Here is a 27,988-nt window from a genome sequence, read left to right on the forward strand (position 1 = left end):
ATTATTCAATATCAAAACCAAAAATCAAATACTAAACTTGGTAATTTCTGTAAAGCTTGTATAAATTCGTTAAGCAGGCTTTTCCGAAAACAAGCTTTTTTCGTTTAAGTTTCTTTAACAGTATTTAAACAACTTATTAGAAGTTGTTAAACAAGTTCGAACTTCTATAAGCAATTAAATTCTGAAGCAAGCTCAATACAAGCTGTATAAAAAGTAGTACCTGCGAGATCTCAATTTATAGAAGCTGTTGTGCTAGTTGGGGTGGGATAATAAAAAACGGCTATAATCGGTGATAAAGCTGAGGTTTAGCATTGGTTCAAGGTCCATATATATGTTAAAATAGCCAAAAATTTGTCTTGAACCAAAGTTGAACCAAAGCTGCACTTAAAGCGTTTTCACTTTGTAAAGATATAAATTTCGAATGTTTTAATATTTGAAAGTCAAACTGACCTAATTTGCAAAATTACGTAATTTTTGGGGTCTAGTAAAAACGGGCTATCATTTGGACTCTAGTGAAAAAGGCTATAAATAGGAACATACGGTATTCGGTAACAAAAATAAACACAACAAATACTTTCAGCTTGACGTTTGAGAGATGATGTCAAATCTTCCAAGAAGTGTGTAATCCTTGTTAGTCTGTCAAAAAGAAGGATTAAAATTAATTGATTTTTTTTAAAAGAATATGATTTCCAGAAAAAATTCCCTTCAAGATGGCCCAAAATTCTATTTTTTCTCTGAAATTAATTCGAAAAATATTCAACAAAAAAATAATAATTTTCTTTTTAAGTTATTTTGTTTCGAACTGTCCACGCCCGGTACTGTATTTCACCTGTCACAAATCAGGTCTGTTTGGGTTCTTTTTGTACAAAAATATGAAACCTATCAAATTTTTAGGAGTGGGGATGAAATCCTCTCAGAGAAAGAAAAATTGTCCAAAAGTACCCAAACGCTTTTTGTTCAAACTTTTCTGCTTCCAAAAAAGTAAACAAAGAAAAAAAAAATAAACAAACGAAAAATATCAAAACATTTTTTTTTTCAAACAATTTTTTATTATTTTTGCCTCAAATATTAATATATTTTAAGCATTTAACCACTAAAACTTAATAAATTAAAACAAAAACACAAAAAAATCCACACCGCCATGTTTTTAGTTTATTTTATTTTTCATCAAAAAATGTAAACAAAGAAAGAAACAAAAAATATCAAAACACTATTTTTATAATTTTTACTTCGAATATTATAATATATTTTGATCACAAAGCCACTAAAACGCAATAAATTACAATTAAAACCACACCGTCATATTTATAGTTTGTTTTGTTTATGTTGTGCGACAAGACTGAATATGTAAAACAGAGAAAGCACTACCTTTTGACAGATTTCAGATTTTTGTCCGACGAAATTTTTTGGGCAGAAAATCGCAAGAAGGGGAAATTATTTTCTCTCTCGCCGCCATCTTTTTTGTGAAAAAATGCTCAATTTCAAAGTACCCAAACAGGAATTGGGTTAAAAAAGTTGAAATAAGTAAAAATATTACTGTTTTAGGCAGTACCCAAACAGACCTATCTTGTGTGTCAACCCACACAAAACGTCAACGAAACACCTTTCAAATTTTTGACATCTTGCATTTTTGATAAGAAATATTTTTTTTATCGTTTTTTTACGTTGGCAAAAGAGTTGTTCGGGGGGCAAATAAAGAAGTAAAAGATTTTTAATATGATGTTTATGAAAAATCTAATTTAGTCATCAGCGCACTAGCATTTTGTAAAGATATATTTCTTTCTTTGAGCATCAAACAAAAATTCTCTCTTTTCCATCCTCACCAAATTCATTGTTACATATTCCCCCACACTTTTTTCAACTTTATTATTGTCCCTTTGAAAAAAATACAACAATGTACAATGCACTAATTGTTGATGAGGATAAACAAGAGCCTCTTTTGTACAGAAAACATGCAAAATATTTTCTACAATTCTTAAATTTGCTGCCAGCACGTTTGGCCTCGCATGATTCAACAAGGTATGTATTTTTTTTTTTATATAAATAATTCAAGTTGATTAATACGAATTTGTATTCATCTGTTGGCGTTTTTTGTTGTTTTGCAGAGGATCAATTGCGTTCTTCGCAGTATGTGGCCTTGATATATTAAACTCCTTGGATATGCTTAAAGATCATACAAGAGATGGCATCATAGACTGGATTTATGGTGGCCAAGTAATTCCCGATAAAAACGGTCTACAATGTGGCGGATTTCAAGTAAGTAGGAAGAAAGACATTTGATATTGTTTACTTGCTTATAAATCAACAAACAAAAACTCGCTGAGGCAACAATTGGTTATTGTTTGATTAACTTGAGCTTATTCAGGCCCGTAGACAGGGAAGGAAGAGAAAGGGGCAATGAGGGGCAATGCCCTGCCTTAAAATAAAAATGCTCTACCTTCAAATGCCCTAGTTTGAAAAGATGCCATACCTTCAAAAAGGACCTTATTTCAAAAATTTTGAAAATAACTTATATTTATAAGAGTTAAAACACTTTTGAAATAAGATTATTTTTTGAAATAGCGCGAAGCGTTTTCCAAGTTAGGATGAAATGCACTAACTTTAAAAGTGTCTTACCTTAATGCATAAGGTTCCCATATTTCCTGTATTTTACAGGATACTCCAGTATTTGGAAGGTAAATTCTGTATCCTGTAATTTAGCTATAAAACCTGTATTATCCTGCATTTATCCTGTAATTTTGGACAGCCACATTAGGGAATGTAAACTCTAAATTATAGTATTTTTTTGGAAAAAAAAAATGTATGTCTCAGTGATATAATATCAACACTAAATTAAACAAAAGTCTAACTTCATTGCCTAGTATGGAAATCATGCTAAATTTTAGCTCCCATGCAAAATGCTAAACTATCAAAAATCTAAGATAAACGTTCGATGTTGAAAATTGTTGTTTTCGTAAGAGGAAATATCCAACCAACCTTCTCCTCCTGAACGTCAAAATTCTCCACAATCTACCTGTACTAAAACTTTTATCTAAAGCAAGCATGTCAAACTTGCGGCCCACAACGAATTACTTTGCGGCCCTGTCCACATTTTTTTTTTATAATTTTCCCCAGTGTTTAAGTGCACAAAAATCTAATAAATATCCCTGTTTGAGTTTAAGTTTATAACTTAGATTTTGTGTTCACAGCCTTCGACAACATGCACCTCCTTTTTTTTTCTAACCAATATGGAACATGTACTTAAAATATACAAATTTTGTAAGATCACGTGGCTTAAATCAGGGTTAGTTCTGTGATTTATTTAAGTGAATTAGGAAGGAAATATTCTACATATTTAACCTACCAAACTATTCTGGGTCTTGGGAATTTTTTTAGTTTTTGATGATAAAAACTTTTACACCAGCGTGTTTTGTTATTTAGAATGGTTGCAGAGTTTATAATTCATGATACCTAGATGCAGCAAAACATTTATCTGAGTTAAACTTAAAACCGCAAAGAAAATTCATAAAATAACGAATATGTGACATGTTATGGCATTCAAATGCAACTAGCTAAGTATTTTTTAGTTTTTTTACACTTGAAAACTGCCATGTATGTAAAATCTTTTGCGAATTTAACAGTAGGAACCTGTCGATATGTCTGTCATTAAGGGGAATGAGTAACCTACATAATTATATGATCCAGCCTAACTAACGATGGTCTGAGAAAAATATGGTAAATGGAAAGCATTACATTAGTTTTACATTTTTCTGCGGCCCATACAAATTTTGATCTCGCTGTTTTGGCCCCTCGTAACCATTGAGTTTGACATGACGGATCTAAAACATATTCGAAAAAATTGGCGTTGATTGCAAAGCAATATCTTGGAAGCTATTTGGTTGAAAGAGATGGTTTTCCTAATATTTTAAATTTTGTTAACTTCGTGAATTAAAAAAAATTACCTTTAAGGTAAAAACTTAAATGTTTGCATTTTTGACAATGCTGCGTTAGACACTTTTGTACGAGAATTTACGAGTCAATGGGTCATATCCGTATACAACAACGCACGGAAGGGAATACAATACAAAGTGATTAACAAATTTGGAATTTTTAAACATCGAAAATCAGAAGTTAAAAAATTCAAAAGGGAGTTATATCAATTCGTGTGTGTCTTTTTTTTATGTTTGTAACTTTAGACTGGATGAAACACTTTTGTATTAGCAAGCTGGTTATCTGCAGTGTGATCCCATTTCAATTTTGTCCAGTTTTTACTATAGAATCTATGAGAAAACCATAAATCCATCGATCCATACAAGTCGGTTTTGTTTTTTTGATAAAAATGATTATTGTTGAATTAGGTTCTTCGTGGCCTATTTAAATTAAATTCATCGTTTTTCCCTAATTATTAAGAGGGAGTTCTCACCGTGACGTTGACACTTCCACCAACTGATCGTTGACAAGATATTGTTATTTCCAAAAACGAAAATTGTTAAAAAATCTTTTTTTTTTTGCATACAATAAGCATACAATACAATTAGTCGCCAATATTACAGTAATTGCCGTTCCAACTCTCTGATATTTCTGGCCTTTCAAATAAAAATTAATTCACTTCTACCGTGTTAACTCAAGCTAACTAATTTGCATTTTCTCTAAATTGAGGTAATAGAGTTAAGCGAGTATTTTCGAGTTTTAAAGATGAAAGCAGAAATATTTACACTGAAATTTTCGATCCTACCATTATAAAAAAGAAATAATTCAAGTATGTTCATAAATTTAGTTTCTTATTTCAAGAATTTAGAAATTTTTGATGCTAGATCTGCAGACCATGGTTTTCGAACAGCTTAGAAATTGAGGTTGTTGAAGAATTTTCGCATCCTATCGGGACCTGAAAAAATAAATTGGCTGAACTTATGTTCGAAAACCTGTACAAGTTCGTAGCAAATACCTTGCTTGAAAGCACTTATCCGAAAGAGTTTGTTTGAAACATACATCAGTACAAACTACAAAATAGACTTGCAATTCCGTTGTATCATGCTACTTTAACTTACCTTCAACAACAGATTCACTACTCTACTCTGGCTACGGCCCTGAGCTGATTGCGGGCGTTAACAACGAGTTTAAATTTTGTGTATTTTTTTTTTAATTCCAGGGCTCAAGGGCATTGAAAATCCTATCGGACGATGAAGTCTTGCAAGCTAACGCTAAATGCTATCAATGGGGACATCTTGCAATGACCTACACTGGAATAGCAACTCTTGCCACACTTGGCGATGATTTAAGTCGCATTGATCGAAAAGCTATTGTTGATGGTGGGCAAGGATTTTCATTTTAGTTGAATTTCAATGTTTTATATATATATTTTTTTAGGAGTTGCTGCTGTTCAACGACCTGATGGAAGCTTTAGCGCCTCAGTTGAGGGTAACGAACATGATATGAGATTTGTATATTGCGCTGCTGCGATATGTGCGATGCTTGATTACTGGGGAGATGTTGATAAAGAGAAAATGGCCGATTATATCATTAAAAGTATCGTAAGTAGAGATTTTTTGTTCATTTTTGTTGATAAAAATGTAGAATTAAGGGATTTAGATAAGTTTTTTTATGATTTACATATGTTTTGGAATTAGGCATTTAAATTTATAGCACATGCAAACACACATGTTTTGAAACAATTTATTCAAAGAACAGATCTTGTGGTGTTTATTTTAACTGCTGTAAGAGTGACTCATTGAATTAGTCTTGTTTTTTCAATTACTTTGGTAATCAAAACTAAAAACAGATGGCACTCAAAACGAGCCATAAAACGTACTATCGCTTATGCCAGAAGTACAATCATCAGTCTAGGCAAGGCTACATTATGTATATATTTCAGATATTTAGGGCTTTATACAGCGTCTGGTTCTTAACGAAATATTTAAGCAGTTACGTCGTACCTCATACCAAAAGGGGTTGATAAACTCTTTTCCATATCTGATTTGTGTCAAATTTTTTGTTTATCATTTTACTTTTCATTTTGAAATTGTAGGTACGTAGAAAGAAATTAGAACACTCGATTTAATAAAATCAATTTGTTTGTCTCCTTTCAACATGTAACGAATGTTTGCCGGACTATCTGGATTGCAAACCGAAGTTTGTAAAATTTTTGCTGCCGTATATAATGCGTGTTATAACTCATTTATTTAATACCATTCTGACTACATCTGAGTTTCCTTTAGAATAATTTTCAATCATTCCTGTTCCTATTAAGCTTTTAGACTTCTTGAAATCTCTTGTCACTCTGTTAGCAATTCATTTTTGTTAGAGAAATTGCGTAATCAATTTAAGCTTTGTTCAGAGTAGTAGCAAATGTGGTGGTAAATTGACACTCTTCCTTAATGTTTTAACTTGAGCTTCACAGGGATCTATCCTATTAAATAAGTTACTTAGTGTTGTTTAGCATTATCTAATTCATATATGCGCTGATGATGTACAGCTCTTGATAAATCGCCCTTTCGGGGAGAAAAAATATGGCATTGCTATAATGAATGAGGTCTTTTCGTGAAAAAGATCACGTTGTTCAGAAAACCTTCATCTCACTCCTGTCAAATCGAAAGCCCTTCCTTTATATCGCAAAGTTTTTTATCTATCTATCTGAAGTTCATTGAAGCTTTGCATATGAAACAGTCAATTTGTCAAGGTGTAAGGTTAATTCGTACCAAAGAAGGTTTATTTTCGTGAAGACAGTTAAAAATGATGGTACATTAAAGTATTATATTCGAAGAACATTATGTAAAACCTTCACAAAGAAATATTAAAAATAATACAATGGAAAATAGTAGAATTGCAGTGCTTCTCATAACTTGTTACTGGATCATGCGAAATCAGATAATCAAAATTCATTCACTGGAAGACCCCAAATTAAAAAATAATTTAGGCTAAAAAGTTCTGTTGTTGTCAAAGTGATTCCAAAACATGTGTAGGTAATATTAGCTATGTTTTATTATTCCCGTGATCCAGATCAGATCATTGTATTTGTTAGCGTTACAATAACAAAGCGAGATCCTAATTTTGTTGTAAAGCTAATAAAAACAATGATCTGAATCATGTTATTAATTTCCGTTTCACTCGCACAATTCTTGAATATTTTTTAAGGATCACAATAAAACTATCTATTTTACTTTTGAATTTTTTGGAGGAAAAGAAAGAATTGAATAGTTTCGCACCTTCGAGAAAACATCCCTTGTATTAAGACAAATACGGCGATTTTTCCGAACGTGAAATTCAATTTTTCTGGGTGGAATTTTGGTCACGTGAAACAAACAATAAAGCTGGCGTTTGCTTGCATTCATTGGGTTAGGAGTGTTTCCACTGCTATTCCAAATGTTGTTTCTTCGAAAGAATGGGTTTTTTTCCCAGGAATGTTTGATCAATGAATGTGGAAAATGCCGGACGTCAATCGCAATATAATTAATTAGGTTTACAGTTTTGTTTTTAAATCTAAGAACCGCCAAGTTCGGTTGTGAATAACCGCTATATATTGCCTTGTCGCATATATGCAACGTAGTTCTATGTTATATTGTTGTTCTTTCTGTGATGCATTAAAATGTCTTGTGTTGTATCAGCCAATGGAATTAGTTTCCAGCGCTACATGTTTCTAGTCCGCTATATTTATATTCGTATTAGATTTGATACATTGGGTTTGGTGTGCAAATCTTTAACTAAACTAACGCTATAACAAGCTTTATCCTTAAAATATTTTCAAGCTAGAGGAGTTAATAAAACAAGTCTTTTAAATTACAATCTTTTCTAGCGCTACGATTACGGTGTGAGCCAACACTTTGAAGCTGAATCTCATGGAGGAACTACATTTTGCGCAATTGCAGCATTGAATTTAAGTGGTCAATTAGATAAGCTAAGTGAAAGCACAATTGAAGGAATCAAACGTTGGCTTATCTTTCGTCAGGTAAAAAAAAAATTTAAATATATTTTTAGTTTTTTTAAAGTCAACTTTAATTCAGATTGATGGATTCCAAGGAAGACCCAACAAACCTGTTGACACATGTTATTCGTTTTGGATTGGTGCATCATTACAAATCCTGAATGGATTCCATTTAACAGATTTTGATGCAAATCGGAAGTAAGTGACTTTGTCACATAAGTCATTTTTTTTTAACTAAAAAAGTCTTGGTTTTTTAGGTTCATTATGTCTACACAAGATTCAATAGTTGGTGGCTTTGCCAAATGGCCAAGCTCATGCACAGATCCGTTCCACACATATTTTGGCCTCTGTGGTCTATCCTTTATCGACGAACCTGGTCTATCCGAAGTTATGCCCAGTCTCAATATCTCAGTCCGAGTCTACAAGCGCCTGAAAGAAATTCACGAGAAATGGCGAACAGAAAATGTCGATAGCCTAACAACTACCTCACACTGAAACGCTCCCCCACACTTGACCGCCAGCTCGTCGCACACATCAAGTTTCAAGTGAGAGGAGCAACCACCAGATAGAAGATACACGCAAAAAGAAAAGTGATTATTTTTGTATTAACTAAAGAAACTTTGCAAGTACTTGATTTTTTTTTCTTTTTTATTATATATAAATATGCCATACACATAAGATAAAAATAAATAAAATATATAAGAAAACGAAAGTAGATAAGGTACACAATATATTGTGTATACAACGAATTCGATCCTGGTTTTTTGTTGAATTTATTGCTAATTATTGGGGCTAGAGAGGTTTGAGGGACTTCAAACCTGGACTCGAAGCCGTTGGGCTAATCCCAGCAGGTTGTAGCATTGTGTGGGGCGATCTATGTGGATTCGACCACGCAAAGGTGCCAGAACTCTTTCCGTTACTCCGGGGCAGTGTTGAACCATTAGGGATTTTAGATTTGGACATCCCATGGTTATAGTTCTGTCAAGAGAAAAGAATTATAAATGGAAAATTTTTGGTTTCTTAAAATAAAATATATACAAAGACAAACTTTTTATACTCATACAAATTATTTATTTTTTAACAATAAACTTTTTCGGAAATAACAATTCTCATACATATTCAGATTATATAGGAAAAATTAAAATTTATTTAAGTAGTTTTGTCATTAAAATCTAAACAATCTTTTTTTTTAAGTTTTTTAATAATAATTTTTTAAAGGTTATAAACGAAAAATATGATAAAGTAAAAGTAAATAAATGCATCTAGAATTTTGTCTATAAGAAAAGATTAAAACAAACAACATAATAATTTTTAAAGCAGATAATAATTTAATTATATTAAATAAATCTGAGTACAATGATAAAGTTATGACCGTTCTTAACAACGGGAGCTATGCTTTAATAAACAACCCACAATCAAAAGTCAATTGTTGGCAAGCCTTGAAAATTAACTCTGAAGAAATGCAACAGAAAGTATAAGAAAACAAAACTTTATGGTCAGCCTAAGATCCAGAAAGCAGGTGACCTAAAAACGAGGCAAATTTGCAGAGGAATTGGGTTACCAGTTCATGACACAGCAAAGTGGTTATCCAAGGAATTTGCTAAATTTGAACAAACAATCGGCTTATATGTCAAAAATTCGTATGAAGTCATCAATCAAACATGAAATATCACCATACCAGAAGACTACATTCAAGCCTCTATTGACATCGATAGTATGTCTAAATACGCTTAATGATTTAAAGGTAAGTGAGTACATGCATCTAGTACATCGATGTTTCTCCACGAATTATATACAATTTAATAACAAAATAGTGGTTTAGCAATGGGACACCCTCTTGCCGCTCTTGCTGCTAATTGTTTTATTGCTAGTTTTGAAACAAATGTCAAAAACAATTTGTCAGACCTTCCAATATTATCGATAAGAAATGTAGATGAAACTTACTTAATAATTCATAAAGACAAACTACAAATCTTTTCTAATTCACTGAAAATTCATTTTTTTTTTTTTTTCAAAAAAGCAAAATGCATTCTTGTAGGGGCTTAAACGTTCTATAAAAAAGTCCTTAGCATCAAATTAATTGCTTTAACCGTTTAGAAGATACATATAAGTATCCAAGCCAATGCCCACTGATTTCAATAGTTGCATGCATTGCGATTTGGATACGATTATCTTCTAAACAGTTAAAGCAGTTTTTTCCTTGAGATTTGAAAAATATTTTCAGACTCAATGCATGCATTAATTTTTATTATTAACAACAAACAAAACAAGTAAAACAAAAACATTATAGCTCTAAACAAAAACTAAATATTTTAAATATTAATTCATAATTAATTCAGTCTGTAGCTTTAGTTAAGAAGTAATTTAAAAAATAAATAAATATTAAATTAAATAAATTTGGAATTATTTTTATAATAAAATCGAATAAAAAGCAAAGGATCCAATGTTTTGACTGCAAGTCTGCTTCTAAATTTGGTTCCAAAACTTGCAGCAGCAGAAAATGTACACTCGGGTTCAATACTCGTTGGAGGGATGGACATTAAATATTCATGTGCCTGCTCTAGGTATTTTCCTCTTATCCCGTCTTCAAAATGCAGAATCTCTCTTTTGATAGCTTAATTAAATATTTTTGTGGGGTTCTATGTTTTTGAGACTATTTTTTACTTCATTTTATGATTATTCTTTCAAAGAAAGTTTCTCTTCGCAGCTTAATGGGACAGCAACAGGTTCAGTTTCATGAATATAGTCATCGTTGACAGCACCCACACGTATTAAAATTGATGTAATTTGCTTTATTAATGTTATTTTGTTGGGACTTGAAAATAAATTTCTTATTTCATAGGGATTGAGTTTTCTTAAATTACTTTTGAGTTCTGTAGATGAGCAAGAACACCAGATAACTCTGCTCGCCGCCGCAAGCTCAAGCGATTGATAAAAGCTGTCCTCAGTTTGTTACTTATTGTTAAAGTTTTCGATTCTAACTGATTAAAAGGAAATGTAAGAGCATCATCAGCTGTACAAAGTTAGAATTAGAAGGGCAAAGAAATTCAACTGTTAATTTATTAGAGCCAGTACTTCAATAATCTCATTTATTAAATCAAAATCTGTTTCTTCAAACCTTATAGGGTGATTGAGATCGATAAGCGATTTTTGAATGCTCTGTTTTAAAAGTGCAAAGCGTTCAATCATCGTAAGAAAGCTATTCCACAATCAACTAGTAAGGAAAGTTCTTTCCATTTTTACATATTTTTTTTTTCCAGAATTGTGTCATTTTTTGTATGCGAATATTTAGCTACCAATCTCGAAAATCCCGGGATTGGAGATGGAGAGCTATAATCCCGGGATTATCGGGATCAAAAAATATGCCGGGATCCCGAATCCCGTATTGTATTGCCTTGTATAGAGATATTAAGTTGCTTACTCTATCTTACTGCCAGGTAATGACTTCTGAGAGAAGCATTTCTGAAACATATTAATTCGCACTTTAGGAAGTTGAGTGAGATAAAAAAGTAATCGCTTGATTAAGGTGAGATTTGATTAATTCAAGACCTTCATGGGGTCTTTCATGAGAGGCGCGTATTGAATACTACGTGAAGCACCTATCGAAGATGGAAAGTAGTGAGTGAAAATGTTGTAAAGAAAAGGACCTACAAAGGAAGCCTACGGGACATCAGAATGGATTTGAACTAGATTTGAAAAATTAGAACCAATTTTGATTCTAAGATAACGCACAGTGTGGTAATTCGCCAATCTGACTGGACAAAATAGAAAAAAAAAAGTTTAGCCACATGTTTTTAAATCATGAGTTGAGCTTCTCAATACAATTGGAAACTGTAATTCATTTTTTGTTTTTTTGTTTTCATCTTGGATTAGTGTAAGCTAAGCTTGAAAGTTGGTTCTTGTCAACAGTTGGATATAGATAATACAAAGTATTCTATTTTTCGCTTGAGTTTGGTTGACGATTAAAAACGCTGTGGTATTTTTTTTGTTGTAATTGTTTTTTTTTATTGTCAATCTACATTTGGAGGTAAAGTATTATAATTTTTATTTATTAATTAGCATTGCAACTATTAAAAAAAAAAAAAAATTCTGTAAGAAGGCTAGGAAGTGCAAAAAAAAATATCTTTGTTTTTCAAATAGAGGTAAAGTTAATTTTTCCGCATTTTTCCGGTCTGAAATTAATTGATTAATGTTTTGTAGAGTGTTGTCATTAAGATTAGCTAGTTACATGTCTCGCGTTTTCTCGACCGCCATACAACTTTTTTCACTTTTCAAAATGAAGTCAAGATTTTCAAAAAAACAAATTTTCGAAAAATTTGTCAAAACTGCCAAATAAGATCGAAAAGACAGTTTTTTTGAACTTTTAATGAGCAGGTATCATCTTTGGAACATTTTTGACGATAAACAAAAATTAAAAACATATATAAAAGTTTTGTGCTTCAAAATAAGCGAAAAAAAGACAAAAAAGGTGGAAGACACATTGGACCGCTCTTTAAACACGAATTTCATTTTACTTGACCAATATTATGTGGTAACTAAATAAACAAAAACAGTAGATAGTGAAACAAAAGTAGAAAAGAATTTTTAAAAATTAAAAAACGGGAAAAATATAACAAACGGAAGGTTAAAAGTCTCCTAAGTGCACCTATCCATAAGGAAATAGTTAAAATCAGTAGAATCGCTCTCCGCAAAAATGAAAAAGCATATTCCAATAAAACCGATAAGGATTTATCAAAATTTTCTTTGAGTGAAGGATCAAAATGTATAAAAGATTTAGTTCTGATCCTATGGAACCACTAAACCACTGGAATTTTCAACTTATGAGGCATTATCATTGATTAATGATGCTTTTCTGTCGGAACATCTTAAACAAGTTCAATGCAAAAAGCAAGCAAGTGTAAAAGGCCAGAAATAGGGTCACGAAGAAATTCAGAGAATTATTAGCTTGAAAAACATCGAAAATATAAACACAGCTGTTTTTAATAGGCCCTTATGTTTCAAGTTTGCATTGCACAAAAAGGAGTTACTTTTTTAAATTATCTGCAGATATTTTTAAAGGTGATGCCATTTTGTATGATTGTGAAACATTTAATTAAAATCATTGCTAAAATTTTAATTTAAAGCATGATATTGAGAAAACAAATCATGTATGTCACATGTCAAAAACGTGTGTAAAAGTTCTATTTCTTAATAAAAACTAATTATCTGCCTCTCTTTTTTCGTGAATAGCAATAGAGTTTTTATTTATTGAGATTTTTCAAGCGTTTCTTAAAATAATTAAGTATATCCAATCATAGAATATGTTTATGGAAACATAAGTTCAAATACTATAAAAATGCATTTTCTTCATTACTATTTTGACCCACTTTTTGCAGAAATTATAGATTTCTTTTTAAAAAATCTTTCTTTTTATAGAATTTTATCTATTCACATTCATTTGTTTAAAACTGTTTAGAAAAAAAGTCGATTTAACGCGAGTTATTAATTTTGTCCAGCTAGATTCGTGATTGGCCACACTGTGATAACGGTTTGATAAAAATCTGATTAAAATTTTAATAACTATTATTATTTAAGGGCCAATTTTTCAATAGTCAGTTAAACAGTCAGTTAGTACTTATTCCTAAGGATAGAGAAAAAATCAATTTATCAACAGGCAGATATATAGCTTATTCCTAAGAATAAATCTATCTGCTTTTTTCAGAGACGAATAAAATTATTCTAAGGAATAATCTCAATAAAAATATTGTGTCAGTTGTCAAAGCTGTTTTGAAAGAATTTTGAAAAAAATACAGTGGAAAACAAGAAAACAAAAACAATCGTGTATAAAAATGACGTTTAATTTTAAATATTTTTGAATTTGACAATTTTTTTTTGTTATTCTGTAGAATAAATTATTCTTGATTGAAAAATTCAATGTTTTTATCTGATTGTTTATGAGCCTAATAACTTTATTCGTCGAACAGTTAACTGACTGTTTATTAGAAGATTGAAAAATTGGCTCTAAGGGCCAATTTTTCAATAGTCAGTTAAATAGTCAGTTAGTACTTATTCCTAAGGATAGAGAAAAAATCAATTTTCCAACAGGCAGATATAGCTTATTCCTATGAATAAAACTATCTGCTTCTTTCAGAGACGAATAAAAATTATTCTAAGGAATAATCTCAATAAAAATATTATGTCAGTTGTCAAAGCTGTTTTGAAAGAATTTTGAAAAAAATACAGTGGAACACAAGAAAACAAAAACAATCATGAATAAAAATGACGTTTAATTTTAAATATTTTTGAATTTGACAAATTTTTTTTGTTATTCTGTAGAATAAATTATTCTTGCTTGAAAAATTCAATGTTTTTATCTGATTGTTTATGAGCCTAATAACTTTATTCGTCAAACAGTTAACTGACTGTTTATTAGAAGATTGAAAAATTGGCTCTAAATAAAATTTAATTTTTCCTATAATAATCTGAAGATGGGAATTGTTATCTCCAAAAGCGTTTGTTGTTAAAAAAATAAATAATTTGTTTGAGTATAAGAAGTTTGTCTTTTTATCTATTTTGTTGCAACTCATTCTACCGTATGATTAAATTCTTAAAATACTTACTGTACTCCTTGATCTGAGATGGCACTGCATCCAGACAAATTTATATGCTCCAGTGACTTGCAAAAATTGGCAATTTGTATCAAGACATTGTTGGTGACACTTTGGGAGAAGGCCAACGAAAGAATGGTTAGCTTATTCATCTTCCGGAAGAATATAACCAAACAACGTTCGCCAATTGTCGAACAATGAGATATATCAAACTCTTCAATGTTATTTTGATGCAGTGTCAAAGCATCAACAGTTCCCGTTGTCAACCAATCGCATTTCGAAAGATTCAAAACTTGCAACTGTTTGCAATTGATTATGATTGGTTGCAATGACAATGGTGTCAATCGAACACATTCATTCAAATTAACAACTTTAAGACGTTTATTTCTAGACAAAACACTCAACATTAGATCGTCAACAAGCCATTCACATTTGGCCAAATAAAGACGCTCTAGCTTGTGACAGTTTTGCGCAAGTACGGCAAAAGCTAAATTAATATTGGTTGAATTATTTCCAGCAAAATTGATAACTTTTTTAAAACGAAATGATTCGTCAATGAATTTTTTCGATGTCCTCGAACAACAGCGTAGGTTGAAGGAATCTTTTAATGATAAATGAATTGCTAATTTGGGAAATAGAACATCTTCCCAACTAATATCGAATAGATTGAAGGAATTTGAATTGCATTTGTTTTGTTGGGATGACATTTTTATGCAATTTTTAATTTGGACGATTAATTGATGGTAAAAAACTTGATGAATTTTTGTTTATGTTGTTTTTTTTTTGGGGGAGAACTATGGACAAACTTTTTGTTTTTCTTCGTTTTGGGATGAGAAAAATTTGAAACGGTCAGCTGGAGCTGTCACTTGCAGAAGTATGTGGAGATTTTTGTTCGGAAGTGTACCAAGGTTTGTTTGTTTGAGATATTTTAAAAAACTATTTTAGTGTAACCGTTTTCATTTGGAGCACACTCTTTAGGAGTTCAGTGCCATGGTATAAAAAGACAAGGTATGAGCATTAGAGCCGCCATCTTACAAAATGGGGTAATAAGGTTTTGACGTTTAATTTGGAAAAGTCAAAATCAACAACAATTTCTAAGACAAATTTGTTTACAACAACAATTTCAATGGGCAGCTGTCAAAAATTTAAGTAGCCATTTTTAAGTTTTGACAGTTCTCGATACAGAGTTTTTTCTAATGATCATAACTTCTCTTTTTATACCATGGTTCAGTCCAACTCCAATCAGCAGGGGGGTTCAATTCTTGATCTGTGAAACTGTGAAGTGATAAGTTTTATCACTATTCTCGATCTGTAAAAAAATGGAAAACAAACGTCAAAAATTAGGTTAGTTCAAATTAAATTTATTTCTATACGATTTAACATTCGGAATGAGATAATTTGGGCTCTATGTATGTACGTATAATATATGTATTTTTATTGAGACTTGAAATGGGGATTTCACAGTATATGAATATTTTTTTTGGGCTAGTAGTTCAAAGCAGCTATAAGTACTAAGCAGTAGATAAATGTTCCCAAAGGAACGCAGCTAATTATTCACTGTAATGTAATCATACCCTTAGTTTTTCCAAACACCTCCCAAAATTTATTTCTTTGGTTGTCTGTCAATTTTGACATTTCAATTCTGACAGATATAAATTTTGTTCATGGAACTTTAATTTTTTTGTGGTTAAATTTTATTTATCTTCAAAAAATAATAAAAACCAAAAAATAAAATGAAATTAACACAATTTCTTGTTAGTAAATTGAAGAATTTTTCAAATTTCCCCGAACAATATATAGAACGCAGCAAGCGACAAGTGAGTTCAATAAAAATCAAAAAAAAGTTTCACATGGTTTGACTCAGTTTATTGTATAACAACCGCTTTAGGTTTATTGGAAAACACCAAGAGGTTTACCCAATTACTTGCCCAAAACATTAGAGCGCAAAAAGTTCCGATACACAACCAACAGATCATGGACTGGACAATTCCGTCAGCAGAATCTTCCTGGAACAATCCGCAAAAAAGTGTTCATTGAACCAATTGGTAAGCAGTTTTTTTTTTTGTCTAAACTTTGAAGACAATTTGTCTGCTGAGATTTGAACAGCCACCAAAGTCGCAAAACTCGCCGGATTTAAAAAATAATTAATCGGATATCGCTTCGATTTATCAAAATCTAGGGTCCATATTTTTTAGTTTTTCTTTTTTATTTGTCTTAAAAAAAAGTTATGGCCATTTATGATTCATTTATTTTCAAAAAAAGCAGAGTTTACTTAATTTTTACGGCAAATAGATTTGGTTCATTGTATGTATTTACTCATTCCCTACTCGTCAGCCACCTTGAGCACAAGTCGCAGTTATAAATGAAATAAGCATTTTCTATTTGCTGTTTCGTTTTATTTAGTTGATTTAGGCAGCTTAAATGGGTCCATATTTTGCACTTAATAATATAGTGAACGCAATCTGTTTTCCTAAAGAACTTCTGCTTGACCGCAAACTAGACATCTTCCATGGATGTTTAAAGATTTTTTGATGCAATCCATTCGGAGTTTTTTTCGGAAACTATCTGCATCACAATTGGATATAAAATCTTGCTTACCCTTTAGTATTTTTTGAATAAAATACAACCCTTGTAGTCTTGGATATTTAACTTGGAAGTTCTTTTTCAACATGGTTCATGGCCCATTTGCTGAAACGGAACTTAAATCTTTATGTGAAACATAAACCCTTAAGTTGTACATAATCGTTTGCATGAACTTTAAATTGTGTCATAAATTCCTCTAAGTTTAACATAACTTAGGGGCAAGAAATAGTAGAACATAAGGATTTCATGTTCTACATAAGAAATTTTAATTGAACAAAAAGCCATAACATCCCTTAAAAAATGATTTTGTCTAAAAAATTAACATCTGTTATTAGTTTAAGAATGTTAAACTCACTTTTAAACATGTTGACCATGGTAAAATTGGCCGCAAAAATGTTTATAGAAATGTTTGTCAATTTTCTGTCACTTAGGCCCATTTGCTGAAACGGAACTTAAATATTTAAGTAAAACATAAAGGACTATGTTCCACATATCGGTTTGCACTAACTTAAAAGTAGCCCCTAAATCTGACTAAGTTTAACATAATTTAGGGGGAGGAAATAGTAGATCATAGGGAAATTATGTTCTGTCTAAGCAATTTTAATTGAGAAAAAAAGAAATGACGACCCTTAAAAACTGATTTTGGGTGTATAATGAAAAACAATTATCTGTTTAAGAATGGTTGACTTAATTTCACACGCGTTAACCATTAGCAGATGGTACAATTTGCCGCACAAATTCGTGTGACAGTTTTGACAATTTTTTGTTATTAAAAGTCCCTCACACAATACACACACACAACGACACACAAATACATGCACAAAAATAATCCTTCAAATGAAGAATTTGTTTTTATTAAATTAAGCACTATTTTACTGCCGCTTTCACTATATTTCAATTTGTCTGCAATAAAAATAGATAAAATAGCAAATTTGTTAAATTATTTCCGATAAATTGTTCAAAAATTTATTAAATTAACTGAAGTTTGAGTCGATTTGACATTTTAATTTGAAACTCTCAGCTATTTCTCGCATGAAAGTTAATAATTGCTAGGTTGAACATAAATATTTTTTAGCAACTTAGAATAAAGTAAGTAAAACATAAGTTTTATGTTCGACCTAGCTAAAATTCAAATTTACATATATTCCGTACCTACATATGAGCAAATGGGCCTTATTGTGACGCACAAACACATTTACATGAAAAAACCTTCACATGAATAATTTTTTTTTTTTAGTGTTTATCAAATCAAACACTAGTTTTTTGCCACTTTCACTATTATAAACCATTTTCTGCAATAAAAAACCACAAAATACCAAAATTGTTGAAAAGTTTCAGTTTAATTGCTCAAAAAAAATTAATTATAACTGACGTTCGTATCGATTTGACTTTTAAATTTGAATTTCTCAGCGATTTCTCGCATAAAAGTAAAACATTGCTAGTTTGAACATAAATAATTTTTAGAAACTTAGAATAGACTAAGTAAAACATAAAGGCTATGTTCGACCTAGCTATGATTTAAATTTATGATCCGTATGAGCAAATAGGCCTAAACAATACCTACTAAAGAAAAATTTCGAATAAACATGTTCGTTCCTATCATATTATTTTGGAAAGCATAGCATGGTGAAAATTTAAATAAGAAATTAATAGGGGTCCTATTTTAAAAATATTAAGTCTTTTGGTCATATCTTTCTTGTTAAGGCAGAGGCGTTCGTTGCCCCTTATTCTCAATTTTTTCTATTTATGTATCTTTGTTTTTTTTTTAATGTTTTAAATTTATATTTTCATCAACCAAACTAACAATTTTGCTTTCGAGCCCAATTGCTGCTTAAAAGAACGAACAGCATTATCGGCTTTTAAAAAGAATGTTTATCAGAGCACCTATAAGATTATACTTCTTTGAGCCTAGTACGCTGCTGATGTGAAACGAAAATGCTTGCGAAAAAATATCATCATATCATTCTGTCAAAATTAGTTTAAAATCAAGAAAAATTAACAGAAAATAATTTTTAACGCAAGAAATAAATGAATTAAAAGTGAAAAAACCGTCAACACTGCTCTTGGAGTCAAGAAAAATGCACAGCACAGTAAAAAGTAAGCGACAAATGAGTGAAAACTCTCCAATTTTTCGCTAGAGCTGCGTACTGAAACGAAATTTTTCGTTCAGGATTTCGTTAACGAAATTTTGTATGTAAAATTTCTTTTCGCTTCAGCAGCGTACTAGGCTTTAAGCTGCAAAAGAAGTGAACAAAATTTCGGCTTTTTGACTATTTGGAGTTTGGAAAAGAGGCTTGTCTTCAACAGGGGACTCTTGAAATAGTTAACTATCAAAACATCATATTTCATATATGTATGTATATACATAATTTCTTGGGCCCGTCAAAGGTTAAAGTAAAGATTACAGAATATTGTTTGAATATGTCTGATTGTCTGAGCCACTGAAAGATTGCCTAGGCTGGGTCGGATTGCGGTTTTGAAATTAAATTCTAGTTAATAATGCTATTAATTTAGCATTTAAAAAATCCCTTTAGTTTTTCTGAGGCCAAAGACTTTAAATTTTTTCAGGGGTCCTATAATAGTATGGAGCCCAAAAAACCAATAAATATAGTTTTTTTTTCATTTTTTGGTCATACATTTTTTGTTAAGCAAACAAATTAAAAAAAAACAAAAAATATCACCCCAAGATTTTGATAAAAAGAAGCGATTGCCATTTATTTTATGAAAATACTAATAATTTTTTGGTGGTTTTTTGCGTTTTTTGTACATAACTTTTTTGTTAAGACCAGAGACCAGAAATAACAGTCAACCTAAACTCGCGTTTTATTGGACCTAGCAGAAAAAATTGTATAGCAATCTTAAAGATAATTGAATTTCCTACAGAATATGTTAGATAAGTTTTTTCGATTAAACCTTCGGTTTAAGAGTTAGGGTGGTTTTTTTGAAGCAAGTCAAAGGGTGATTTTCTTATTTTCGTCATATCTCTTTTATTTGAGCTTTTTTAAAAATTAATTTGAAGTAAAAGTTGTAGATCTTTTTATTACCTTCATTTATTACATTAACGGTTTTTCGATTTGACAGACCGTTTTCGATCTGTAGGAAAAAAACTTCAAAAAGTTTGCAATTTTTTATATAGCTTTTTCCTATATAAAAAAATTGCAATCTTTTTGCCCCTCCCCGCTTAAAACTATACAATTTTGTTCTTGCCTGAGTGCAACCTACACGCCTAGGTTTTTGTTACATCTATTGCAAATTACCCTGTACTATGTAGAACCTTTTTCCTATATAAAAAATTGCAAACTTTTTGAAGTTTTTTTCCTACATATCGAAAACGGTCTGTCAAATCGAAAAACCGTTAATGTAATAAATGAAGGTAATAAAAAGATCTACAACTTTTACTTCAAATTAATTTTTAAAAAAGCTCAAATAAAAGAGATATGACGAAAATAAGAAAATCACCCTTTGACTTGCTTCAAAAAAACCACCCTAACTCTTAAACCGAAGGTTTAATCGAAAAAACTTATCTAACATATTCTGTAGGAAATTCAATTATCTTTAAGATTGCTATACAATTTTTTCTGCTAGGTCCAATAAAACGCGAGTTATGTGAAAAAGTAAAATAAATAAATTTTCAGAAAAACTGCATTTTCGGGAGCGTCTGCCGGGGGTTTGGCCACACTCAAAATGTCTGCCATGGGTATTTTCGTTATCAGGGAGTCCACCGCTACAGGATGCGACTAATTTCAAGTGGTTACCCTAAATAAATCAATTTTCAGAAAAACTGCATTTTCAAAACCGTCTGCCGAGGGTTTGGCCACACTCAAAATGTCTGCCATGGGTATTTTTGTAATCAGGGAGTCCACCGCTGCAGGATGCGACTAATTTCAAGTGGTTACCCTAAATAAATCAATTTTCAGAAAAACTGCATTTTCAAAACCGTCTGCCGAGGGTTTGGCCACACTCAAAATGTCTGCCATGGGTATTTTTGTTATCAGGGAGTCCACCGCTACAGGATGCGATTAATTTTAGGTGGTTACCCCAAAGTCTAAAAACGCCAAAAAAAAACGTATTTTCGGGACAGTCTGCCGGGGCTTTGGCCGCACTTAAAATGTCTGCCATTGGTATATTTGTTATCAGTGAGTATGTGGCGTTGGTTATCAATAAATTTTAAGTGGTTACCCTCACTAAATCGATTTTCAGAAAAATGGTACTTTTGATGCGCTTTTTCTCGACAACGCCCCAAATAAATGCAGGCAGACTAAGGTATTCGTCATCACCATGACCCACGCTACCTCTGACATTCATATGAATCGGTTACCTCTCACGCAACAAATCTGCTCCTGGCTCTTAGACTAAATTAATTATATTAATATTTCCAACTTTATTTTATAAATTAAACCTTGTTATCAATGTAAACAAAGATTTTTCTTGACTTAACACCTTTGGACCAAGTATATTTTTGAAGACTAAATGGCTCTAAAGTGTTAAGTAACCACAAATTTTTTTTTAAAACGGTCATTTTCTGGTCAACAGCATATGGATATTAAAATAGATCTTATAAATGATGTTTCTGCATCATTACTTTTTAAAAATAATAATATTCAGATTTACAAACAAAAATTGAAACTTCAATTTCATTTTCCTCAAAACTACATACATTTTCTGACTTAACACCTTTGTACTCGGCGCCAAATATATTTATTTTTGCTTAAAATAAAATGTTATGATGAAAATATGCTTTCCACTGTGATTTGAGTCGCTAGGATGACAAGCACAACCAATGTAATTTTAAATATTTCAGGAAACCGATGTTCTAATTGATAAATTTGCAGACGAGATTTATTTTTTTCTCTCAGTGATAAATCTCACTGGTTGACCGAAACATAAAAAATACAAAATAAAGGTTTCTCTTAGACCTTGACCGAAATTTTTCTTTTTTCAAAATAAAGGTTATTTTATGAAAATGGCAACAAATAAGAGTTATTAAAGAACCTTTCAAAAGGTTGAGATTTATTTCTGATCTCTGGTTAAGACAAATAAAAAAAAAAAAAAACAAAAAACATCGCCCCTAGATTTTAATAATACAAAGCGATTGCCCAAATCGGACGATTTTTTGCGACTTTGGTGGTTGTCCAAACCTCAGAAGACTAATTGTCTGCAAAGTTCAGGATCATATTAGATTTGGGTGTTTATTTCTGGGTTTTGATATATTTTAGAGGAATGGAACTACTTCCGTGGAGATCGTATTGAAGTCCTCACTGGCAAAGACAAAGGCAAACATGGCATCATTACCCAAGTGATACCCGAAAGGAATTGGGTAATATGCGAGGGTACCAACTGGCATTACCGCATTGTTGGTGCTGAGAAAGATTTCCCCGGAATCTACATCAGATCAGAGGCACCTCTGAGAGTCGATCGGGATATCCGCTTAGTCGATCCCTCAGATTTGAAAGGAACCGACTTTGAATGGCGTTTCACAGAAGAAGGTGAAAAAGTGCGAGTGTCCACTCGTTCAGGAAGAATAATCCCCATTCCCGATGCTAATAACCAAACCCACGACTATAAAACCAAAGGTGCATATTTGGAACGAGAGAAAGACACAACTGGTAAGACTCTAATAACTTGTCACTCTGCAATAATCATGTAATGAGTTCAAATTTTTTTTCTAGCTGCCGTTGTTGGTGAAATAACATTTGAGCCGAAACTATGCACTTTTGAGATGGACATCATGGAGCAAATGAACATAGTCGAAGAAGGAGTTCCAAAGAAGTCTTATTGGTATTAATGTGTAAAATGTTTGTTATATATTTCTTTAAGCAATAAAAACAAGAACAAAATTAAAATTTAAAACTATTTCCGTTCAGTTTCCTTAATGAATAATTCATGCCTATGACTGCGCAGCTTCCCTGATAACGTCTTAACTGTTGATTCTGCTTTATCAAAGTCTTTACGCAGTGTTGAGTTGTAAGTTTCGTACAACCAACTGGAAGCGTTTTGCATATTCTCTTCGTAAGTTTCAAGAACTTTTGTTACATGGTTGTATCTGTGGAATATAGTGAAATAGTAAAATAAACTTTTGGAAGGATTAAAAAGTTACCTCAACTCATCGGCTATATCAGTTATCATATAAGTATTTATGTGTTTTACAGCTAATACTTGTCGATTGCTGACGAATTTAATTTCAACATTTGGCAGCGATAATTGAGCACATTCAAGTGCTATCAATGATGCTTGAGTATTGTTGCGGCATTCGAGGACGAGATGGATAACATCTTTGGGTGATCTGAAATAAAAAGAAAATTCTTTGTAAATTGGCAAAATGTTTCATTTTAAGAAGATGTAGAGTAGATGTTTTCTTTCATAAACCTAACGGAAGGAAATCTCACTACATTTTTAAAATAACTTAAAAGGGATTTGATAAAATTAAAAAGGTATTCATTCCAAATTATGAAAAAGGCTGGAAAAAAGACTGTAAGAAGATGGTGCGATGGGAGTAATGTCTGTTACAGAGATGCTGCTCCAGTAAAATGCTCATTATAAAGAAACATAAAAATTTATTCGGGATTGAGAGAGGTAGCAATACAAATCTGATAATTAAACTGAAATGGGAACGTCATTTTTGAATAATGTAAAAAAAATCTATAATTTTTTTCTTTGAATTGCTATTTACCCAGAACTTATATTGTAGAAAAGATTCCCGATCTAATGAAAATACATTGTGTAACACTCAAAATATACGCGAGCGGAGACCTATCACGTTTTGTAGAGCTAGTCGCACTGATTACGAAACGGTATTTAAAAAGTCCCTAACACCCCATTGACATTGACATTTTTGTTCGGTGCCCAAACGTTCGAATTTCTGTGCCTGGGTTAAAATCGTAAATTTTTTTCTAAGCCAATTTTGAAATGATTTTCATAAGAAATACCTCGTTTGATTTGGAAATAAATATTATTTAAGAATTAATTTTTAAAACAGCATGTTGTTTTGAAAACATATATACATACATACTTTAAATTGATGTCGAAGTTGGGGAAATGATGAAAAAAATGGAATTTTTTTAACTTTGACAGCTTATAAATTCTAGGTGGTTTATCAGAATCACATGTTTTATACATTTTTGAAAAGGTATTATTATCAGAAACTAAAAAAAAGGGTAAACATTTGACGAAGCTAGAATTTGTTCAATGGGTGAAGGTCCAAAAAACTGTTTTTTGCACCTAACTCCAGATCTTGGAGGTGTAAGGGACTTTTTATGTACCGTTTCGTAATCAATGCGACTAGCTCTACAAAACGTGATAGGTTTCCGCCCGCGTACATTTTGAAACCTGATTTTTGTAACACAGTGTTATTACAAGACATGTCTTTTAAAATTTTGGACTTCCATCATTTGCAATGTTAGTTTTAATTAAAACCTCGAATTTATAGTTGTTAATTTTCACTTGTCTCTAAAAAACTTTAAAAGTCTCTCCAGAAAATCTTCGAATTTTGACTGTGGACAGTAAGTGGGTGTTTTTCATTGGCCAAAAATTATTTAAGAGGGAAAAAACTCCGGAAACCAAGCTTATTTCTATAATTTTTAAGTGATTTAAAATTTGTTTCCTTTTATTAAATACTGAGAGCTTTCTATCCATTTAGCTACTCTATTCTGACTATGTTTCAATGTTAAAATATTCACCAAAGAAACATAATTTTCAATGCACGAGTATTCGTCAACATCATTCATTATATATAATTATAACTTGCATAATAACATTAGGATTTTTAGACATTCAGGATTCAGGACACTGACGCATTATCATTTTGTTAATTTTTGTATTCAACAAAATTTAAATACTGTAGAGCGACGATTGTATTACATTATTAGCTCCGTATCATTGGAGGCATTTATCTACTGCTTAGTTATTTAAGCTGCTTTTAACTACTTTTTCAATAAAGTTGAATAATTGTTGAAAACAACTTTAAGTAGTAAGGAGTAGATAAATGCTCCAAAATTAATGCAGCTATTATTTGATAAGTATTTTACTTATTAGGATTCCAAGATCCTAGAACCCCAAAATCAACTAGTTTCTTTATTTAATCATCATTTTTAGAGGTTCACTGGGGCGTATGCGTAACTTTTTGTTGTTATCGTAGCGGTTAATAGAAGTTCTCTAAATTAAAAAAAAATAAAGTATTCTTATTTTTTTTTTTTAATTTTTTGCACATAGGTAGATCTTTTCCAAAAATAAAGTAAGGACAAGGTTAATTACATTTATAGAAATATAATTAAAAGTGCTATAATTCATTCTTAAAGAATTACCCAAACAATTCAGAGGTTCGCCAGATATTTGAAAAAATGTCATTTTTCCCTCAACAAAATTTAATTTAATTACCTTACGTTGTTTATTAGTATACCATTTTTTATAGATAATTTCATTGTGTATAAGTTTGTCCTTGGAAATTTTTGGTTAAAATGAATAAAAATTAATCATTAAATAAAAATTGTCCCAACTTCTTTTCCAAAATGGTGGCTGCTCCCGACATCCTATCTTCCCAACAAATTGACTTTTATGATAAGGACATTCACCCAAATACATTCCATGAAAAAAATTTTGTCCCGCCAAAAAATCGATTTGATTAACTAATTTGCCTGGGCTATACCATTTATTTGATTTCATTTTATAACACTTAATTATTTTTGTATTTGTTATCAATGTTAAAATGTTTCAGCGCAAATTATATAACTGATGGCACCTTTTATGAATGTCCTCGATCAAGCATTTGGTGAAATTTTATGGGGTTGAGGATAAAATGGACAAGAACTTTAAAACTTAAGATTTGCAAATAATTCATGTACCTAATTCTTTTTCCAAGAAAAATCATTGAAGAAGTTGTAAAGCTTAACGAAAGTATTTTTGTTTGTTTTGCACAAAATAGAAAAACTATTATAACACGTAATATAAGTATTTAAAATAACCATATCGTCGGTGAAACCAGAAAAGTGTGTAACTCCATTTTAGCAAATTTTATAGGAGAGCAAAAAAACAAAATCGTTTTGACGGCATTTGTATGAGTTTTCATTTTCTAATTTGCTAATAAAATAAAAACTATGAACTTTAAGGGGATTCTCAGTTTAAGGAACGGTAGATATCAGGTTTGTCTAACAGATCGCATTCAAATCTAATTTTCAGAAAATTTGGAGTTACACACTTTTCTGGTTTCACCGACGATATAGGTTTTTATATCACAGGACTACCCATAAAGCAGCAATTAAGCCTGTCATAACCTTTACTTTGCCCCATGAGAATCTATTGCATGGGCAATTATTATCCAACGACTATAGCCTTGATGTCAAATAGCGTGGTAAACATGCATTTCATCATCATGTTCAACAAAAAACTTAAAATGTATCATCCACAATATAGTTATGATTATTATCTAGATATAAAACATTTTTAATCGATTTTCTAAACGCCTACTAACATTATACCCATAAATGTAAATAATAGCTATGATTTAATATATAGTAAATATGTACATAAGTTGTTTACCTTAAAGCCTTTATACTTTTCCAAAATTGCAATCCTTGTGATGCCGATTTAGAACAAGCTCTAAGTAGTAAACCACATATGCGCCATTGTTCTAAAGTACTTCCTAACTTATCACGAACATCACGAGCAGTTTCAAGCTGAGAATCTAAGCTTTCTTCAAAACTTGTCATATAAGTTCCGCCACTTATGAGAGCTTAAATTGGGAAAACATAAAAATGTTATGAATGAATGTGGCATAACGTTCTAAAAGTTACCAATTATTCCATCCTGCTGTACATACAATTCGTTAAGAGTCCTATAATTTTCAGTCAGAAGCTTAACTCTTGACTTTGTGTGATCCAATATTTCATTATAGTACCGCATGGATACAACTTCGAGAGCAGATTTATTAATGTTTGCAAAGAAGTCCTCCTGAGCTGAAGCCTTGTGTTTGTCCGTTAAAACTCCTAAATTTATCACAAGCTGAAAGAAAAGTCTATAAAGTAAACAAAATGTCAATGAGTCTTTCTCTAGTGTCCCAACCCTCGTCAGATCCTTGCTGGGGGAGTCATTTATGAATTCCTGATTAACTGTAACTACTGTCGAATCCGTCACTGTTTGGTCTTTGGCTGAATTATATTGTGTTAAATCTGTATTTAAAACTAAAGCGTCACGTTTTTCCTGTAAATGTTCAATCCACGCTTCAGCAGTTGCTAGCCTTGGTCCTGGACAAAGTCCTTCCATTTCACTTATTTCCTCGTCCAAATGTATAAATTCATCAACGGAATTTTTATTTTTCTATTTTACACCATAAACAATTTTCTAAGTAAAATAAATTAATTACATTTAACGAATGGAAAATTTACCATTCGTCCTCGGGCAACAGATAACGAGTCAGTTTGTGGAGAATCTAGAATTGCTGAGGTTCCACAACCCATTGTGACATTTTGAATTTCCTTTTTCAATTTTTTAACCGGCAAAGAAGGACATTAATCGTTTAAATAACAAATTTTAATTTAATATATTATATACTTCTTTCAAGGATAAATGTGTGGCACGTTTTTTTTGCACCACGTTTCTTGAAACTGTGTCAAGTTGAATGAATGAAACTATTCTATGCAAGTCTAAAATAACTATTAAAAGAGTATAGTCTGCATAGTCGTTGGTATTCGTGTGAGTTATAGTAGTTTTTAACTCACTCAATTTGTGATTGGACACATTCCTGGGGTAACACAAAGTAAAGTCTGAGCCACAACAAAAGGATTTCAGAAATGAGAATGACTATGTATTGCTAAGGAATGTTGTACAAGTCATAATAACAATCAACTGTCATTCAAGTATTTGAACAGTTTGAAAGGAAATTGGTGTGATAGTAGGGGTGTTATGTTAAATAAATATTGAGGCTAGATGT

The 27,988-nt window shown here is 31.4% G+C and overlaps 4 protein-coding genes across 4 annotated transcripts; 2 read left to right on the forward strand and 2 right to left on the reverse strand.

Annotated features, from left to right (window-relative positions):
* Positions 1–1,649: 1,649 nt before the first annotated feature.
* Positions 1,650–8,646, forward strand: LOC129905827 (geranylgeranyl transferase type-1 subunit beta). The gene is made up of 7 exons (XM_055981416.1): positions 1,650–2,019; positions 2,106–2,256; positions 5,129–5,288; positions 5,347–5,510; positions 7,769–7,921; positions 7,977–8,095; positions 8,155–8,646. The coding sequence occupies exons 1-7, from the start codon at positions 1,895–1,897 to the stop codon at positions 8,390–8,392; spliced, it is 1,110 nt and encodes a 369-aa protein (XP_055837391.1). The 5' UTR covers positions 1,650–1,894; the 3' UTR covers positions 8,393–8,646.
* LOC129905829 (F-box/LRR-repeat protein 15) lies at positions 8,524–15,362 on the reverse strand. Its single transcript, XM_055981418.1, has 2 exons — positions 14,497–15,362; positions 8,524–8,875 (listed from the first exon to the last, which is right to left on the reverse strand). Exons 1-2 carry the CDS (start codon positions 15,189–15,191, stop codon positions 8,710–8,712), a joined length of 861 nt encoding a protein of 286 aa, XP_055837393.1. The 5' UTR covers positions 15,192–15,362; the 3' UTR covers positions 8,524–8,709.
* Positions 15,363–16,118: 756 nt separating this feature from the next.
* LOC129905830 (probable 39S ribosomal protein L24, mitochondrial) lies at positions 16,119–22,920 on the forward strand. The gene is made up of 4 exons (XM_055981419.1): positions 16,119–16,301; positions 16,373–16,529; positions 22,284–22,673; positions 22,737–22,920. Exons 1-4 carry the CDS (start codon positions 16,218–16,220, stop codon positions 22,850–22,852), a joined length of 747 nt encoding a protein of 248 aa, XP_055837394.1. The 5' UTR covers positions 16,119–16,217; the 3' UTR covers positions 22,853–22,920.
* Positions 22,862–27,661, reverse strand: LOC129905828 (uncharacterized). The gene is made up of 6 exons (XM_055981417.1): positions 27,444–27,661; positions 27,121–27,375; positions 26,853–27,060; positions 26,599–26,791; positions 23,165–23,350; positions 22,862–23,110 (listed from the first exon to the last, which is right to left on the reverse strand). The coding sequence occupies exons 1-6, from the start codon at positions 27,513–27,515 to the stop codon at positions 22,918–22,920; spliced, it is 1,107 nt and encodes a 368-aa protein (XP_055837392.1). The 5' UTR covers positions 27,516–27,661; the 3' UTR covers positions 22,862–22,917.
* Positions 27,662–27,988: the final 327 nt, after the last annotated feature.

This window comes from Episyrphus balteatus, chromosome 1 (genome assembly GCF_945859705.1).
Source record: "Episyrphus balteatus chromosome 1, idEpiBalt1.1, whole genome shotgun sequence".
NCBI lineage: Eukaryota > Metazoa > Arthropoda > Insecta > Diptera > Syrphidae > Episyrphus > Episyrphus balteatus.

Coding starts and splice junctions, on each gene's coding strand:
- LOC129905827 (XM_055981416.1), top strand. CDS start 1,895: ATGTACAATGCACTAATTGTTGATGAGGATAAACAAGAGCCTCTTTTG. Junction 5,511..7,768: donor ATTATATCATTAAAAGTATC/GTAAGTAGAGAT, acceptor AATCTTTTCTAG/CGCTACGATTACGGTGTGAG. Junction 7,922..7,976: donor GTTGGCTTATCTTTCGTCAG/GTAAAAAAAAAA, acceptor ACTTTAATTCAG/ATTGATGGATTCCAAGGAAG.
- LOC129905830 (XM_055981419.1), top strand. CDS start 16,218: ATGAAATTAACACAATTTCTTGTTAGTAAATTGAAGAATTTTTCAAAT. Junction 16,302..16,372: donor TAGAACGCAGCAAGCGACAA/GTGAGTTCAATA, acceptor CAACCGCTTTAG/GTTTATTGGAAAACACCAAG. Junction 16,530..22,283: donor AGTGTTCATTGAACCAATTG/GTAAGCAGTTTT, acceptor GATATATTTTAG/AGGAATGGAACTACTTCCGT.
- LOC129905829 (XM_055981418.1), bottom strand. CDS start 15,191: ATGTCATCCCAACAAAACAAATGCAATTCAAATTCCTTCAATCTATTC. Junction 8,876..14,496: donor ATCTCAGATCAAGGAGTACA/GTAAGTATTTTA, acceptor TTCTCTTGACAG/AACTATAACCATGGGATGTC.
- LOC129905828 (XM_055981417.1), bottom strand. CDS start 27,515: ATGGGTTGTGGAACCTCAGCAATTCTAGATTCTCCACAAACTGACTCG. Junction 27,061..27,120: donor CCAGCAAGGATCTGACGAGG/GTTGGGACACTA, acceptor CTTTTCTTTCAG/CTTGTGATAAATTTAGGAGT. Junction 23,111..23,164: donor GATATAGCCGATGAGTTGAG/GTAACTTTTTAA, acceptor TATATTCCACAG/ATACAACCATGTAACAAAAG.